This window comes from Electrophorus electricus, chromosome 13 (genome assembly GCF_013358815.1).
Source record: "Electrophorus electricus isolate fEleEle1 chromosome 13, fEleEle1.pri, whole genome shotgun sequence".
Lineage (NCBI taxonomy): Eukaryota > Metazoa > Chordata > Actinopteri > Gymnotiformes > Gymnotidae > Electrophorus > Electrophorus electricus.
In genome coordinates, this window is record NC_049547.1 from 15,664,017 (window position 1) to 15,683,048 (window position 19,032).

The 19,032-nt window shown below is 43.7% G+C and overlaps 1 protein-coding gene across 35 annotated transcripts in view; it reads right to left on the reverse strand.

The window, feature by feature from the left end:
• The window catches only part of nrxn3a (neurexin 3a), a 254,250-nt gene that overhangs the window by 149,026 nt on the left and 86,192 nt on the right, over positions 1 to 19,032 (reverse strand). For all 35 annotated transcript variants that reach the window (XR_004776805.1, XR_003410078.2, XR_003410077.2 and 32 more), the window contains one exon: positions 18,192 to 18,311. Coding sequence is in view for 32 of the 35 variants with exons in the window: in XM_027001511.2 (XP_026857312.2) it covers positions 18,192 to 18,311 (120 nt within the window). In the remaining 3 variants the exon portion in view is untranslated. The remainder of the gene's footprint in view (positions 1 to 18,191; positions 18,312 to 19,032) is intronic.

Consider the following 19,032-nt stretch of genomic DNA (forward strand, 5'->3'; position numbering starts at 1 on the left):
AACACCACCCCCGCCCAACACACACACACACACTTTTTCAGTGTGCTCACCCAGTTTGGATACCACAGTGTTAAGTAGAATAGACACAGAGGCCAAGAGAATGAGAGAGAGAGAGAGAGCGACAGACAGACCAAATCAAAGAGAGAGAAGATTAAATCCTTCTTCCTCTTTCATCTCTGGACTCAATCTGGCAGTGCAGCATCACACTCTTCCTCACCCGGATATAAATATGCATTCAATGACCCACATTAATTAGCAATAATTTACATGCTTCTCACATTATGATAATGGGACCATGTGTCTGTTGAAGTCTGTGGAAGTTTGTATATCACCAGAGAAGTTCAGCAGGGATATTACCTCTCACCACAGTGCCGGGCCCAGGTAGAGACAGAGGCTCGCACGTCCTTGCGCTTACTGAACCCATCGCTCTCAATTACGCCCGTGCATAAGGGGGAGGCCGCCTGGCTGCACGCATACGTTTATCAACCAGATACAGCCTGCGATAGCCACTCCTGTGACCAGCTGGCTGCCGCGCCTGCTCCCTTTGATGTGCTCTACCTAGGGAAGCAGCAGCTTTGCCGAACACACGTAGGGATGAGCATTCCAAAGGCTCCATCCAGTCCGCACCCAACACTCCCACACGCACAAACACACACACACACACATACATACACAGAGACCATGCATGCAACTGAACTGAGCTGATCACTCGAGCAGGTCAGAGATATTTGACACCACTCTTGTCGAAGTCAAAAGGATTATCTGCGCCACATACCCAGCAGGAGATCTTGATGTCACTGTAAAACTGGCAGTTCAACTTTACTACTGAAGAAGAGCTCATATTCGAGCTGAGCTGGCAAGCAATGTCACACGACTGCCATGTCATTAAGGTATTTACTGGGGCTATTAAATTATATCTCTGTTGAACTCACTCTTTCAAATTAGCTTTACTTGAGGGAGTGTCTTGGTGTCCTCAAGGTGCAGAGACAACAATACAGAGTTTTGTCCTTTCCTGAGGTGAGCAAGCAACTTTTAACTTTTCATAGAGGACCGACACTTCATAAAATATTATGTTACAGGGACTTACTATCTGATCTGGGAAATGGCTAGCCAGTGCCCTTACCCCTTGAAAAGTTAATCACCATTTTATGATTTCTAATGAGATTTTATAGTACTATAATTCTAATTAGATATATACACAGTAGACTTTAATACAACATAAGACCTACTGTTGACAACTTCTTATAATCATTCCTCCAGGAAAAAATGGCATGATTCTTAATTAGTAATAACACATTTCTCTATTCAGACCACTTCAGCCATGAACCATTAGTCCCCATTAAACATACAGCACATTTGCAACCTAAATGCAGCATTAAAACATACAGGCATTCACTTACAACTCCATTAAAAACCCCAACCGGTGATATAGGAAGGCTATTAACTCTGGGCATCATGGACTGTGAATCCCTATAGTAAATATGCATCCGGGAATGAGTGATGTACAAAAACACTGCACTGTTTACAGTGCTGTGTGGTCACATGACGTCCGCAGGTCTCTGAGGGGCCTTTTTAAAAAAGATGACTTACACAGGCACACATCCATCACTGGAGATCACACCTGCATGTCCCAATCTCACAATGCCTTGGGAAAGACAATAATAAAATTTTATGTCATGCTTTTTTTCCAGGCTGATGTGAAAATGGCACAGGTGCTCATAGAACGGACAAGAGTCAAACTGAAAAATATAACCCTCTCTGAAGGATCCCAGGACTTTCTCTTCCATAGCGTAGCTACAGAGGGCCGCTGAGATTTCTGGGATATTCAAACATTGCTAACCTTGCAGACAGTTGCGTTATTTAAGCCACTGACAAATCAGCTCGCGTGCAAGGTCAAACCCCAGTCTCCTGTAAACTCAGGGAAGCCATAAAGGAACGGTATTTGACTCCATGAAAACTTTTAGGGCCAGCGCAATGAAATCTCAATAGTGAAACAAGACTCGGTGGATATTTTCACTCAGTCCTGACACCTAGTAGTCACCGAACTGTCAACGGCATGCAGAATGATGTTGACACTTCAGAAGTAGCCAAGCAAAGCTTGATCTGAAAGGAGACGTGAAAACGCGCGTGCCTGTCCTCTCAAACGTCTGTGTTGTGCAGCATCTCCCATCCAGGACTGTCAGAGCTTCCAAAATGGAATTCAATTCCGAGTCCTTCTAAAGGCACGGCCTGTTCCCGACGCATAATTTCACTGTTTCCAGCTGGATAATCCGCAGCGTAATGTTCGCTGGCGGATTATCGAGTCATAAGCAGTGAAATGATCAACCCTGAGAATTACCGATGCTGAGGATTATCAACACTGATCGGGCATAAAAGGCGTAATTAAACCTCGATGTTGAACCATCCATTTGGCCACCATTTGCTGGAAGGCCAGTGCAAACACTGAGCGAAAGGAGTGGGGGGTTGAAATATATGACAGACTTTCATCATTCTAATCCAATACAGAGAGGCCACGTAGACAGGCGGATGTTTTACTACGGTGGTTTTACTGACAATCGATGGGCCTCCTCCACAGTGAGCGTCATCCATGGCCTTTATTACATCTCTCCAATCTCGGACACTACAAAGGTGCACAAAAGCTGAGTTGTAATGAATCTATAACTCAATGATCTGTAACTTGATTCTAGTTTCTGCCTAATAGTTACTAATACCTGAAGGAGAAAAACAACTTTCAGAACCTGTTATATAAATATTTCCCCCTATGATCGGGGGTTATTGTTTCACTAATAAGAGAAGAAAGATCAGTGTGTAGTTACATATGCAGGCCTTCTGCAAACATTCTTGTTATAGGTTCTTGTTATAGGTTAAAAATGATATAAAATATAAAAATGTACCACATAAGGATAAATGAGCTTGAAAAACATTTTAAAAGGCTGTATGAATGCAATGCGCCAGAATCATAAAGCGGCAGGTTATGTGAAGTTATATGAAGTTAAAAAGAAGAAGGTGTGTAATGTAAATGCCAGGTTTATTCAAAATTAAGGTCACAAATGGTTTGCTAGGAGAGGTGTTAAAAGAGAATGAGGTCATTTCAAAAAGGATGTTCTGTTGGAGAAAATGACTGAAGAAACCGAGATTCAGGTCAACTTGTCTGATATCACCCCCCCTCCCCGTCTGTTCTAAAATGGCATAATTGCAGGCTGTTATTAGGGTGTCTCTCGAATGTGCATCCACGTGTTTGCATGGTTTCACTAAGTTTGCTGCCCCCCCCCCCTCCTGTCACTAATGAGCGGAAACAGTGCACACATTCTGCTAAAAAGCAAAGTGAGAAGAAAATCTGACACTGTGCAGCCCGAAGTTAGTTGGGTTTTTTTTTTTTTTCCCCAGGCTGATTAATTCGCAAGGAAATTTCGCAAAGTTGGAAGAGCAAGAACATCTCCAGTGAGCTCATCTCCGGTCATGCTGTCATGAATGAATGCAGCGTACTACTCCGTCACAAACACGCCTCGTGGAAGACAGCCAGCCGGGGACATTTCCAGAAGCGCACGGAGATGACAACACGCGCAAGCGTGCCAGTTACGTAAGTGTGCTACATACTGCCGTCGCTTTCCATCTCCGGCTTTCGGGTGGGGGTGAGGGGTGGCGGGGGTTCTACCGACGCGTCTGCCGATCTGCGGCTCAGAACTGAGAGCTAGGCTGCTCTTATGGGGGCTCCACTGCTTGGATCCTGCGTCCCGAGTCTCCTCATGTTGCTTTTATTGATCTGACAAGACTGTCATATTCTCTAAAAAAAAAAATAATAAATTAAAAAAAAAAAAAAAAAGCCCGTGCTCTCAGATTACATTCCACATGATAAATCATGTGTTTTGAGAAGACAAGGCCAAAAGTTTGTGAGGAAAAATCCGCTTCGAAGTCTCTTAAGGAGGTAAAAAAAAATAGAGCATAGAAGCAGACAGATATTACAGGAAAATGAAGTATAGCCCTCCTGCTACCTCTCGCTCCTTCTTTCTCTCTCCCTCCCCCTACTCTCTGCAGTCACACCGAGCTCGTTGAAAGAAAAGGCTTTTGGCCTCCATTCATACGGAACTCTCATCTCCCAGTGTGATGCGAGACCCACTCCTCCTGCCTCTCATTACAGCAGCAGGAGTGGCAGGACCAGAACATCTGGGCAAACACAGCCGCGCCGTGTATCATTCACCCACCCAGGTAGAAACGAACTCAGGCTCTAGCCACCCAAGACCTGGCCACTCAAATACTAGCGCCGGATATAGAGAGAAATGAAACCAGGCGGATGTCAGGAGAGCAAGCAGCCTGTCTCCACTCCAAGGCTCGCCGGGCCGCGCTGTACGACAAGTCGCTTGCACATGGGAAAGCAAAACAAACAGGCAAACAAACGAGGGAACAAAGAAACGCAAACATTAAGTGAATTCCAGACGAAAATAGTGCGGACATGCAGTCCTCCAGGAGCTCCGCGGTGCGCAGTCGTTTGCTGCACTGCAGGCTTAAGACCCAGCGAGGGTTATCACAGGGGAAAAGCCAGAAAAGCCAGAGACTTTAAAGAACAACTGATACTCTGATCGATATCTCGTATTACAGGTGCTTTAAAATATGGAGAGTCAGAGTGATATTTTCAGAAAGATAGAGAAAGGGGGATTACAGCCCTTAACAAGGGAGGAGACAGAGAAGCTTCAGCTGCAGGTGAGATGAGAAAGTGAAAAGAAAAATATGGGCAACTATTAAACAAAGGATGCCTGTAGAACTTTGACTTTATCAGACGTTATTTACGGCTCAGAAACGCCAAGCTCCCATCACAGCTAAGCGTGGTTTGTATAGTTAAAATGACCTGCAACAAATACACCATTTTGGTGGCTGGCATTTGAAACTGCTAAATTTGCCGACTCACCAAGTCACGCTGATGGCAGTGGGGAGGAGGGAGATTAGCAGATAGCAACTCGGCCAGTTTCTGTCCCTTACTGACAGGACATGGAGGCAGCTTTGCTTTTCAGACCTTAAAATCAGAACGATACCTTACCTAATCACACCTCCTTCATCTGCTACACATTACAATCACTCATCTCTCTCTCTCTCCCGCTCCTTCTCGCTTTCATCAGCAGTACCTTTTTTTTTTTCCACCATCTTCACAGATTCGCACGGCCACCCCCAGATGCCTGGGCCTGGCTAGCTTCACGGGTTCACATCGGCACCCCAGTATGTGAGCCCGAGGCTCCACTTTCTTAAACCTTACCATCACAACGCGACAACACCGGCAACCTCCGTCTTCTGAAATTGAAGGCGTGTCGGCGACATGTCGATCAGGCGTCTGAATTTAATTTCTGCAGCAAAACGGGATTTGCTTTCATCTTACCGTAGAGAACCCAACTTAAGGGTCCTTCAATGTTCCCACCCTACACCATCACAAACAACGATTCACGATTTGTGTGTGTTGCCCAACAACCACTATACACTACCACTAGTATTTAATTCTAGTACAATAAATGCAAGTGAGAAAGTATTTAAAAATCTAATATTAGATCCAGTTATTAAAAGAATAAATGAAGAAAATCAAGAGAACACCTTTTTTTCAGGCGTAATCGTATGAACATAAGCAACTGACAAGGGTTCACCTCAAAGAAGATACTGTCATGGCTCCAGTGTAATAATATTGACTCACTAAAGCAATAACATATCGAGTGAGCGAGCAGTGAATAATGAAACAGGCATCGTTTAAACAAGCTATTACTACAGTAAGTGCTGTACAGGGCCAGTGGGAAACTGATAGCCAAACCCTGCTCCCCTATAACATAATATATTTCAAGATGCACATCAAAATCTGCACAACAAACATGAAAATATAGCCAAATGTTTTCATACATGTTGCAGTGCCGTTGGCCATTGCTAGAACGCAGGTGTGAGCCCAGGACCAAAGTCAGAATCCGAATCAGTCAGGCTTTATTATAGAGTAATGCCCCCCAGGTTCTGCTCTCCTCAATCTGCTCATCCTCTCGAGCAGAGAAATGGATACACTGCAATAGTCATCCATCAGAGTGTCCAAGTGCACGCAGGATGACGGCGCTAAAATGACTCTGCCAAATTTTCACTTTAGCTTGTGGCTGGCTCGGCAAGATATTAGCAAACATGACAGCCATCTAAAAAACAATAAATAACTTACAAGGTTAACAGAATTGAGTGTTCTTTTTCCTCGCCTGTTAAATTATTCATTGAACATAATCCTGGAGAGGAATCAGTGCTTTCATCCTAAGTTGTTCCTCTCTCAAAGGAGAACCTGAAAGACACCCCCCAGCCCCACCCCAAAAAAAGGCCCCCAGTAGGAGGATCTAAAAATGATCCAAAGTCAAGCTGACAGTTAGGATGTGGAACTTTACTCTACGCTGCCTTACAATTTGCACATCTTTATTTGCTGAAAGCTCTGGAAATTTGAATATTCTAAATGCACCGTGTATCAGAAGAGTATCTGTCAAACAGCTATTTTTGCACGTTCATGAAAAGACCTTTAATAATGTATGAAGTTTTCACTGCCTGAGGAGACTATAGGACACAGCACTTTCTGCCCCAAAATTCATAATGCTTACTTATATACAAGTATCATATATAACTCTAAAATATATAGAACTATAATATAAATATATTACATAATATGTAACCCACTTACATAATACTTATATTCTTAGAAAAATCAGAGGCATCGCAGAGATAAAAGTCCATAAGAAGCTCCATTAAGCTGATGGGAAGAGGTCTTGGTCTAAAGGGCTGAGCAAATTTCACCTTTGACGATAATCAACCGGTTGCTTGTCTTTGACTTTGTGTTAAGGAGGTGCAGGGTGCGTTTAGCTTCCCTGTTCTTAAGGGGTGGAGGTGGGGGGGGGGGGGGGGGAGGGGGTGGGTTGAACACCTTTGTAATTAGTCACACCAGCTGGGCCTTTACTGGCAGTGCTCGGTGGAGCTCAGCTAATTATTGTGGACTCATTATCCAGTTTTGGCTCAGGAGTGGGCAGCCATTAGCCAGCTCGTTGTAAATCAGCCCTGCCTCGGCTACTCCGGTGCAGAGCCTACTGCAGCCTGCCCCTGACATAGAAGAGGACAGCACCTCGGAGACCTCCGAGAGACACAATGTTATCATAAAAGAAAAGTGAAGCCATCCTTGGCAGGGTCCTCGACAGAAGTGACAGGACAGTGCTAATGAATTTAGCCCACGGAAACAAAGACTGGAGCTGCGAGGTTAAGGACTAAATACTGCAAGTGAAGTCACTGGAGCTTCTAGATAAGGACTATCCATCTTATCGCCACTTGGGAAAGATTTCCAATAATTAGCAGCAAAGTTGGAATGCAGGAAAGCATTAAAGGCTGACACGTGGAGTCGATGAGATATGTTATAGGTATAAAAGTGTAGTGGAGAATGCGAGTACAACACCTGATCTTTATCATCATTATAAGAATTAGAAGAATAGGCCATGACTTTCACAGGTGCTGAAAAAGAACACCCAGATATAAGCTTACCATTTTGGCGTATTCAGTTTAGGGATTCATGAAGGGATGACTAGCACGAGGTTGCGGAAAATGAGTGCATGGGGGGAGGCCAATTTTGGAAGGTGTCTACTAAGAATGGACATGCAAATTAGCACAGGTGCAGCTTGTTAATGTATAAATGTCCAGCACAATATAAGCCCTTGTTTCACGCATGTTCTGTGTTTTGTGGCGATGCAGACACAAGACAATTAAAGTCAACTTGTTACAGTTGGACTGGCAGCTTAAGATGAGGAAGTTAACAAACACAACAAAAGTGCTAAATTGCAGCACACTGTCTGTTTCTAGCAATGCAATGTGAAACCAAACAGTGCTGAAATGTCAAAAAAAACCAAAAAGTTTGCTTTCATTGTACTTCATACTTATAACGTTAGTGGACAATTGGTCTAATAAAGAATCTGAAAGATCGTTTTCACCTTGTCAGGGGTGTTCAAGTCTAACTACACCTTGAGAGCAAATCTTGGCAAATCTTGGCCATTGTTTTTGTGCATGTTTCTTCTTTATATCGGCTCCCAAGGATTTGATCTCCGTTCAGTGCCAGCTTCTTTCCTGAGATCTCATGCCTTTCCAAGTCTTTGTTTTTTTTATTTTCTTTTTAATTACACGAAGCTTAACGCTGTGAGAAGAGGAACAAGTTCCCCGCCGCCCCAAACAGTCCCACCAGCTGTGGCCGGCGGCGTTGCCTCCACTAAATCCAGGTTATTGGAGCCTTTATTCGCAGCCATGAAAGCATCGACAATGCAGCGGACAAACAGCAGTTGCCGGGACCACTCCTAATATACGCTCCAAGGGATGCAGCCAGCAGGAGTGAGATGTCAGGAACAGCATTAGTGAGGTTAATTGGCTTTAGCCTGGCTCAGGAGAGTCGAGGGGTTCAATAAGGGTCAGTATTAAGGCACTCCATCAAGCTGAACGTGTAGCGAGATGAGGCTTTATCAATACAACAAAGAAACTAAACAGGCTTTCTAGAACAGATGATATTCCTGTGACAAAAGCCTAGAAAGGATAGGCTAGGATTCCTAAAAATAACGACATGTAAAGTGTGAGGATTGCATCGAAAACCTCTGAATTCTGGAGGAGCTTTTTCAAATGGAAAGCTATTATTGACACTGCCTAGCAAAGGGTTAGATTTGACAGAATTTGACTGGTGTAATACATGGAGCAGTAGAACACAACTGATTGAGACTAACACTCTATTTCACAACTGTGTATGGGGGAGAAAAAGGCAGTTCATTTTCACTAAACACGTTTTTGTTTCAGTAGCGACAGCTTATGCTATAGAACATCTTATCTCAGAACGACTCATCTGGGTCTCTCTGCATTATTACCAAACCAGTACTTTGAGAGTGCAGGAGAGGTAAGGGAAACATGAATTTCGGGCACCTCCAGCCGGTCAGTCCCTGGTCGGCAGGGCCCCTGCAGTAGTCATGTCCCTAAAGCCGATCTGTCTTAATTATCTCAGTGTCCTACTTTGGTGCCAGCGTTTCATGTGCATTAGGGTGCTGTGGAAGAGAATGACTCCAATGTGCAGTGCACAGGGTAGAAAACAGAAATATCATCTCTCTCTCTCTCTTTCTCTTTCCCTCTCTGCCTCTCCCCCTATCTCTTTCTCTCCCTCTCTCTCCAGCTTTTCTTTCTCTCTGGCACAGACGAGTCTGATTGATGCTCCCAGTCCTCCGTAATTAATGCTTTCCAGAAGTGCTGCCTGTCTTTCCAGGAACAATTTTCCCCATCACCATGGCAGAGAGGCAAAGGTCAAAAGGTGAAAAAAAAAAATGGCGGCGTAATATCAGGATGCGGATAGCTTTGTTTCATATGTATAATATCAAGCTGGAATTATGTCTGTATGTGTGTGTGGATGGCTGGGTGTGTTTGTGCACAAAAGAGAGGCAATTATCAATAGGTAATTGGCAATGCAATATCAGGATGTCAGTAGTTTCGTATGTCTAATATCAAGCTGGAGATATTCGCGTCGGTGTGTGTGCAAAAATAAAGAACTGATCAATAACAGTGAGTCCACGTGCTCATCCCTCGAACACTTAAATTTTGCAAGGCCAATACTTATCTCTGGAACCAAACGTGTTGTTGAAATAAAAAGAGGAAAAGTACAAAGGAAGAAAAAAAGACTGATGAGAACTAAAGGTGACAGCCCGCAGCGGCAGTGTGGTCCAGCTTCCCCGGCTGGGTTCTTAATGAAGCTCTAATTGTACTTGTGCCCAAGAGCTGAGGCCACGAGTTCGAGAAGGAGGAGTGGAACATTTTCCTTAAGTCTGAACTGACATGCAGGCTTGATCAAAGTCAGCCAAGAGTAACTGCAGCAATCAAATCCAGATCGCTGGGAAGCCAGATAAGATGCAGGAGCTCTAACCACCTTCTCACCCTTTTGGCGACGTGGCCCACCTTACCTTCTCATAAACAGCACCTTTTAACTCGCATACTTCACAATGTAGAATTCCTTGTGGGAAAACACTTATCTACAGTTTATACGGGCTGCATCCGATCCAGTTTTCCGCATCTTTTCACTTTTCGAGGGTAAGTTTCTGTTAAAATCCGTGAACTCTGAACGAGCAGTTAAAGGAATGTTCTGTCACAGCGGAAGGTGAGAGATGCCAGGAATAATGAAGCTGGTATTGATAGATGAGACCCACCGGCTAAGACCAAGGCTGAGTGCTGTAACAAAATGAATGCTTAGTCAGTTTTGCATTTAAAGCTCATGGCCCCTGCCCCTCACATCTCACAGCTTTGCTCAGCTCAACAGATTCACCCTCCTCACCGAAACGGCAAGCGGCACCGTGCGCACGAGACTACCCTGTACAGGTGTGTGTGGGTTTGGCCCATGTTTGCACGAGGCGACTTTCCCGTGGGACTTGGGAGGATTCGGTCCTCCAGGAAGTCTCAAAAGTTGGAGAAGCACTGTTGCATGAAGAGGCACCCATGCAGAAAGGAGAGAGTGTCATAGCAGTCTTCAGCACAAGTGTGTCCTGAGGTAAGCAACATTCAAGTGTGTAGAAAAAAATACCCAAAGACATGTGAGTAGTATGTACACGTATTACACGAGCAGTTTCCCTACCCTTTCATAAAACAGGAACTTAATGCCCATAGGAATTAACTGTGAAGAAACACCTTCTGAATCATAATCTGTTTAGGGTATGCCCTGCTTTGCCACTGTAAAGAGCCTGCAGTGTATTCTACAGCATAGAAAATGCAGTCTTGTTTGAGCACTCATTATAAAGTCTACCCTATATCAGCATCCATTTTTCATTGTAGAAGAATAAAATAGAAAGTAATTCAATTTTGGAACAAAAAAGGTGGGTGTGTGACACACTCCACTGACTTGACAGAAGTGGAAAGACAACAAGATGATTAGAAATGATATAAAATGTGTGGCATTTCAGGCAGGGCCGGGGATATTGATTGGCCCTGTTTATGTGCCAGGGCGGACCATAATTTGTTTTTCCTGGAAATGTGTAGTGATGGATGCCCCCGCTTCAGCGATTAGGCCTTAAAGCAAAGAACGTTTCACTACCTCAAGGTCACCTTGCTCCATCAAAAAAGGGACTTTGTACACTGTGTTTTCTTCATGAAGCCAATTGAATGAAGTCACTCACAGGAAATTATGTTTGATGATAGTGTCAAATGTGTCTGTCAGTTGACAGGAATCCAAAGTGTCCTCTCCAAGATGATCGAATAAAGGAGTCAGATAGCAGTATTGATTTTCTACATGGCCCACACACGCTAACTGGATTGTAGATAGAAAGATATCCCAAAGTAACATTAGAAATCACACGGCAAAACTGTCCCTGTTTGGAACAATTATTCTGATAATCTGTAATTATTTGTGAGTTGGTACAATTGCTTTTGGACTCCTTCCAATACCCTGCCTATCCAGGAGAACAAAGCATTTTCCTTTAAAATTCAGCTCTCGCACAATGTTGCATAAGCTCTTTAAATTAAAAAAAACAAAACACTTGCAAAATGCTCTCATATCATGAATGGCCTTCTGTATGAAGCAGCCCTCAACTTTTGCCTGCTAGCAGCTCAGTGGCTACAGATGAAGGTCAGTCTCTCTACGCTACACCACAACACCTGAGTTGTCTAATGAGCTAGCGAGCCTTTCTGCCAAAGAAAGTTACTTTAATTATTGAGATCAGGTGCTGTGTAGTGCCGGAGCCCAACAAACATGCATATGTAATGACTAAAGCACTACAGCCCTAGAAGGGCGGATGTGCTGTGTGATGTTAGTAAGAAAGGCTTGAGCCCACGTGAAGTTCTTATACCAAGATTTTGCATCTCTAAACTGGAGAGACTCCAGTCTCAGAAGACTACCATGGCGCAGGTTAGTTTTTGTATCTGTTCAGGAACACCTCACTCAGCTCGGCTGGCCGTTAGCGGAGGAGATGAGTTAGGTGCATTGAATCAGGTGTAACACAGGACCACGCAAACCCGAGACCCCCTTTATTACTAAGATGACTCATACCTGCTCCAAAACTGTGATTTGGTAGTACTAGGTGGTATTCAGTGTCTCATCACTATAACAGCTATAACAACTGTGCCCAGAAAAGCTGTTACTGCTTCATAATGGGAGGTACCCTAGTGCTACAGTGCTTTAGCAGATGCTACTGCTCAGGATGTGGTATGAGACCACTTTGTTTGTTTCTTTCCCTTTTGAAGTGTTGCTTAGCGGGTTGTTAACAGGACCTGCCGAAGGAAGAGTCATCTGCTGCCACCACCGTTCTGAGCGAAGCCTCGCTTCTTCCACGAGCGTGGAACCCCTGCTGTGCTCCTGAGCACGAGCCTTCATGCCTCCGCCAGAATCAGGGCGTGGACGCTTGTCATCCGTTTATTACTTGGCGGTCTCGAGCTCAACAAAAGCTGTAAACGCTCAACCAGGCTAAGGCTTACAGTCTACCTATTCTCTACTTTGAGTGGTATTACCAGGAGGGCGGCCCATAGTATAGACCTGGATGGTACTATTATAGGGTGCACACTTCACACATATAACCACAAACACAGCGAGTGGCTGTAGGTACACACTTCACACACATAACCACAAACACAGCGAGTGGCTGTAGGCACACACCTCACTCAAATACCCACAAACACAGCGAGTGGCTGTAGGCACACACCTCACTCACATACCCACAAACACAGCGAGTGGCTGTAGGCACACACCTCACTCACATACCCACAAACACAGCGAGTGGCTGTAGGTACACACCTCACTCACATACCCACAAACACAGCGAGTGGCTGTATATAGCATGGTTGGCAAAAAGAGGTCCAACCGGTCGATTGGAAGAAATGAAAGACATTAAACCTGGGCAGATCGATCCAGCCGTTCATTTTTAGACAGCCCCCACCCCCTCCGCTCAGCACAGCCTGCGCGCTCTCCATAAGCCAAGACAAAATAATAAAACGTTTTCAGTTCGGCTGGCATGTGTGCGCACCGTGCTCCGCGGTGCACATCACACTAATCATGAATACCAGCCACTGCAATATTTCCTGAGGGCTCTCCAACGCGTTTCCATTGTGCCGGGGCGCTTCTCTCCGAGGCCGTCAGCCGGGGTCATTCCCCCTGTCCCGCTGCTCTTTATCTTGTGTCAGGGACCATCGGAAGTGCGGGACACCTGCGTGATGAATATGAGCTCACACGAGTAATTCAAGCTCTCAGTGCCGCTCCTCCGGCCCACACCAGTGCCAGCCAATTTACCTCAGCGACGCCACGGACGTCCTCACCTCGCGCACGCCAATCGGCGCTTTAAACTCAATCGGTGAGCTCCGAGCCGGAACCGGTGCTGAGGTAAACGTGCGCCTTAGTGTTCCTGAGGAGAACTTTGTTATTCATTAAACCCAACCTGCCGAGATATTTGCTTCCTATATACATATCTCAAAAGGTAGCAAGTCTCCGCAAATCAAAGCCTAATTTATTCTTATAGCGCTTTTTACAACAGCCGCTGTCCAAGCCTCGAGTGAGCCAGCCAAAGGCAACAGTGGCCCGGAAAAACTCGCTATGTATGTGTGCATTACATTATTCTATGCACATCTTATGGTTAAGCGTGAAAATCCTAAATCAGCCAGCATCTTCAGCCTCAAACAGAGAGTTATTCGATACCATTAGCCAGGAAAAAATTCATTACAGAGAGTAACACGTAAATGCATCACTGTAGCATAGGTACATTAAGGCCATTGGTAATTAAATTGCTGAACATTTTCCTCTACAGACAAATGCCAACGCTGAGTCTTGTATTCATCTGTAATATGTCTCTTGCCTGGCAGATACATATTGTCTGGGTAACAGTACATTAGACTTCGGCTAGCTGAAAGTGCGTGTTTGCTTTTGTTGTTGCCTTAATTGATGGCCCAGTTGGGAGACAGTTCTCCTGTTTCTAATGGAGTGCAGAGGACGTGGCTTTGATGAAGTTTTGCCGCGAGGAGGGACAGTGAGCATCTGCCTCCTTCTTCAGCCCTGCTCCGGCGAAGACGTGGGGGGGGGGGGGGCGCTCCTTAATTACAGAGATCCTGTTCGTGTCAGACACGCATGAAGGAAAACAAATCCATCCCTCCAGCTCCCTATTTGTGAATCTATCTTTTATTTATATATTTATTCAAAATGTAGAACACAGTGTAGATGGGGAGAAAAAGACCCTCGAGCTCAGAAGGAAGAAACATTTCATATTAACCCCGGTAATTAATGTGGGAGAATTAAGAAAAAAATTAAGAAATGAAAGGGAGATGTTTTACTGTGTAAGTGCAGCAGTTTGCTATACTATAAGAATTAGGGGTCCATGATGACTTCACGTTACAGAAAGAAGCTTATTGTCCTTTTCTACAATGACGATATATACAGCGAAGAAATGCCACTGAAAGTGCACAGCGCGCAGTCACCCGAAATGACAGCCATCTTGGCTCCAGCTGGAGGGGGTCATCATGGCTCTCAGTAAGACTCACATGAAAAGTCATTGCTAGATGTACTTTCACGAAGTTTCACGTTCACGAGAAATAAACATAAACGCTTGCAAATGCTTTCTTGGTATTGGATGGCTTATGAACAGGAGTAGAGCATTTGTGAATAATATAGTCTTGGTCAAAATTCAGGGATATGCTGCCCACAGCCGTAGCGACTGCAAGTAAATTCCTCCCAGTAAAATTAATTTGGAGCAAGCTCATTTAACAGGCAGTGGAGCTGCTAACAAGTCATTTATTAGTATAGCTCAATCAACATGATTGCTTAGTGCGCTACTGTTAATAAGGAACAGGCCAGAGACACACGAGGGGATGAGGGCTGACTTTGAGTTTGTTTGGCTAGCTATTACCAGAAACAACACAGGCGTAATATTCATAAGCAATTATTCATACTGGAGCCCCACTTTACCCGTTATAGTTAAGGTTATCCTTTACAGATCACTAATGACGGAAATGAAAAGCACCATATTCGCCTGGCCACAACATCGAAAAACATGGAAACAAAGGCAGCACGGCACAGAAAATCACTAAATACCTACAACTGTAAATCTATGCAGTTGATTTGCATAGATTTACATAAGCTGTGCCTAAATTTGCATAAATAATAATCAAGTAATGCAACACACTAAACAGAGGCAAAATACATCAAGTTATTTTATAATAACCTGCCATACTTTCCTTCAAAGTTAAAAAATATTAATGGATAAGGTTAAAAAAAGTCTTGTCTAAACCTGTGTGTCTTCCTTCATGGAAACAAAATCAAGATTAAAGAAACCAAAGTGTGTTTAATGATTGTTGTTCAGCAATAGAAGTAGCTTCTACTCCTAATCATAAAGAGCTGGGGGGGTGGGGTCGGGGGGGGGGGGGTGTCAGTTTAAACTGGTGCATCACAGGTGGTCAGCTTGATTTCTTTGGTATGGCTGGAAGTGGCAGGACTTTGGGCAGTGTTCTAAAATCAATATCTTCATCTAAAATGGATATCATCTAAATGTTTCAAGGCTGGTTTCTTGCAGAGAGAGAGAGGGGTGAGACCTCCTAGTAGCAGACATAGTTTTTCTTACTGATCTTATTGTTATTCAGTCGATATCTTTCACGACACAGGAACACTTGAGTTTCTGATCTCATTTTCAGCCTATTCGTTACAGAACAGAAATGTCACAAAATCAATTGTGACCAAGAGTATAACTAATTACTAAATAATTACATTTTGGGTGAACAGGACCAGAAAGATCTGACCGGCTTATGAACAACAGGATTTGACCTTTCTTGGGCTAAATGGTGGTCAAGGCAAATTAAATTACACATTTGTCATTAAATCTGAAGATCAGGTTTAAGAAAAATCAAAACTATTATTCTACCACTCTACGAACACTTTAAAGTCAAGATGAACAGCCCATAAGTAATCCGATATATTCTGTGGTTGTGACGGGGTGACGTTTGCTTGATTTTTGGTAGGGTAGGGCAATTCAAAATGCAGAGTGACACAGTGATGGTTTGCACTATTTTCCCTGCATGTAATCTTCCTTAAAAAACCCACAGGCAACAGGCATGGTCTCCAGGATTGATATATTTTTGATGAGCAGCGAATTCACATTTAAGACGCTCTGAGGGCTCTCACCATACGTATTAATCAGAGGGGAGTAGAGGGACCTACAAGCAGACACACATAAGCAACATCACGGCTCCACACACTCGCATTCAGAAGTTGCTCCGGTGATAAAAATAAAATGCTTCATCTCACGCATCACCAGTTGCCACTGCTGTATAAAAAGAAGGAAGTGACCTAATAAAGCAGAAACTCAACATCTTTCAAAATAAGATTAGTCACTAAGCCATGCAGTACAGTCAATATATTTTCACTTTAGTATTAAAAATGTGCTGAATGAACTTAACTTGAAATTCATGGATGTGATAACTGGTTCTTATGACAAAAAACACCGCCTTATCCTTATCCAGTCCACAGAAAATGGCAAGTTGATTAGTAGATATAGAGAGGGAGATTTCTTGACAGAGAATTTGTCTTTATGCTGCAGTTTTCTATAGACTATGCCAGAGAGAGTATGAATATTTTCTAAGAGTTATTCACTTGCCTAATACAATATTGAGAATTTCAATGAAGTGGTATTAAGAAATGTTTTGCTGGTTCAACACTCTAGAATGTGTTCGGCTGTCACAGTCAGTAGTTAGTGACTCACTGCCACCTAGTGTTGATGTCAAATTATAAAAAAAAAATCACTTCTTCATACCGAAGCCATTTTGAAATTACACCTTCACAAAAACATGCTTTTTGTTATAGTTTTATGTTCATTGTCTTTTACATTTACATTGATGCATTTTTTCTAGTATTTTACTAAACTGTGCTGCATTTCTGCTCCTCTGGGGATGCCTCAAGATAAGGCTATAATGAAAGAAGCTTCCATGCGTTTACATAGGAAGAGGATATACAATAGTCAATCAGCCTGCCACAATGGTACTAAATAAACAGGTTCACACACACACACACACACACACACACACACACACACACACACACACACACACACACACACACAAACATATCACTCACCAAACATTATTTCATTAAGTGTGTTCGCTAATATGCCTTTGATGCAATGCCAAGTCATGTAAAAATACCTGTCAAAACAGTAGCCCCACCCCCCCATTCCAGGTGTCGGAATTAATTAAAGGGCTTCAAGCTTTTGCTCATTGCAACAGGTGTTCATTATTGGGAAAACGTCATAGAAAGTGATAGTTAATATATCATTATCATTACAAGTTATATCTTGTCTGTTCATATGATACACGAAGCACATTTGAATAGGTTCCTAAAGCAAGGTTGTGGTATGTTCTTTTCAAAGGCCTGCCGTGGTTGCAGGTCTTAGTGCCATTCACGCAGGACGACACCTGATCCCACTTGTTTAGTCAGCTGATCTCAGACTGCATCATTGAAACAAAAACCTATGGCCACAAGGACTACCTATGACCTAGAGTGCTGCATTTCCAACACAAATGAAAACTGTACGAGTTGTTTTCTGAATGAAAGTCTGTGTTATTGGGTACTTTTTACTGGTTTAGAAATGATACTGATAATTTAACTGCATCAACATAACATTATCAAGTGCATACCAGAAAATTCACTGAGAGGTTTCAAAGGGTAACGAACCTTACTGTTCTAAAAGAGAGGCTAGGGCCCTTGTTCGCAATACAGCTGGTGCATTTCATCTCTCCTCTCAGGAGACCTGATAGCACTTCAGTAACAGTGTAATTAATGCTGCCTTTCAGATCACATGCTAAAAGATCACACGTTAGCACAGTGACACCAAATAATGGCTCCATTTCCAGGAACTGACAGAAGCATCATCCACACCACAGCACATTTGATATTTCACTGGTCATTTCTAATCACAATAATTTCATGTTGATTGGCTGACTATTTAATCACAGCCACAGTATAAGAAATCACCTACCTTCAGTTGTTAGGGGCTCCTCAAAACATGATGCATATTATTTGTGCATGTGTATTTGTATTTAGTGCACGAATTGAATGTAGACAAAGTGTAAAACTCCATCAACCTGTGTGGCCAGTGTATGAGCAGATGGAGGGAGAGAGGGGGCAAGCGAGAGAGAGAGAGAGAGAAACACAGAGAAGAGAGAGCCGGCAAGAGCGGTAGCGTTGGGCGACTTACGGTCGTTGCACTGAGTGCCCGTGTAGGAGGTCATGGAGCAGTCACAGGTGTAGTTCTCCCACTGCTGGATGCAGATGCCCATGTTGGCGCAGGAGTCCTCCTGGCATGTGGTGCTAGGACCTGCAGCGGCAGAGCACAAGGATGTGACAGCGGGCAGGCAGAAGGGGGCGCCGGCGAGCCGTTAGGTGCCATGCAGGCGTACACTTCAGCTGGCATGCAGTCAGGTTAGTAGTGGCACCATATCACCCCGAAAGGTACAGGAAACGAAGTGTCGCAGCATTCTCTCTGGGGGCGGGGGGGTTTAGGAGGACATGGCATCACAGCGTGTGCGCAGACAGAACCCAGTGCTTCAGACTGTCTCCACGCAGCACTGCGTGGCACGTTCGTACCAGGCAGACCTCACCGTGACTCACCACGTAGAAGTAAGAAAACACTACATAACAAAGGTGTGCACGTAGTCCGGCATGTACGATTGTTATCGAAGTCTAAAAGAAGGGTCGTGTCCACACAGCAGCTGTGCATATAACATTCAGCACGTTCCAAACACGTTATGTGTTTTAACACATTTCTTTTTTCTATTGAGAATGCAGGGGAAACATATGGCAACCCCATTTAAGGGATACAGCACATTCCCTCAGAAAACTGGCAACCGCAAGTAAACTGTTTAAGTGCAATTTTCTTAAGCAAGACAGTTGTGTTAAAAGGGGTTAAACACATACAAACAAGTAGAAAACAAACAACCAAAAGTGCATTTCTTGTGTAATGTTTAGTGCGCTACAAAATGTATATGTATATGTATATGTATATGTATGTTATATTGCAACATAAAATGATTCACCCC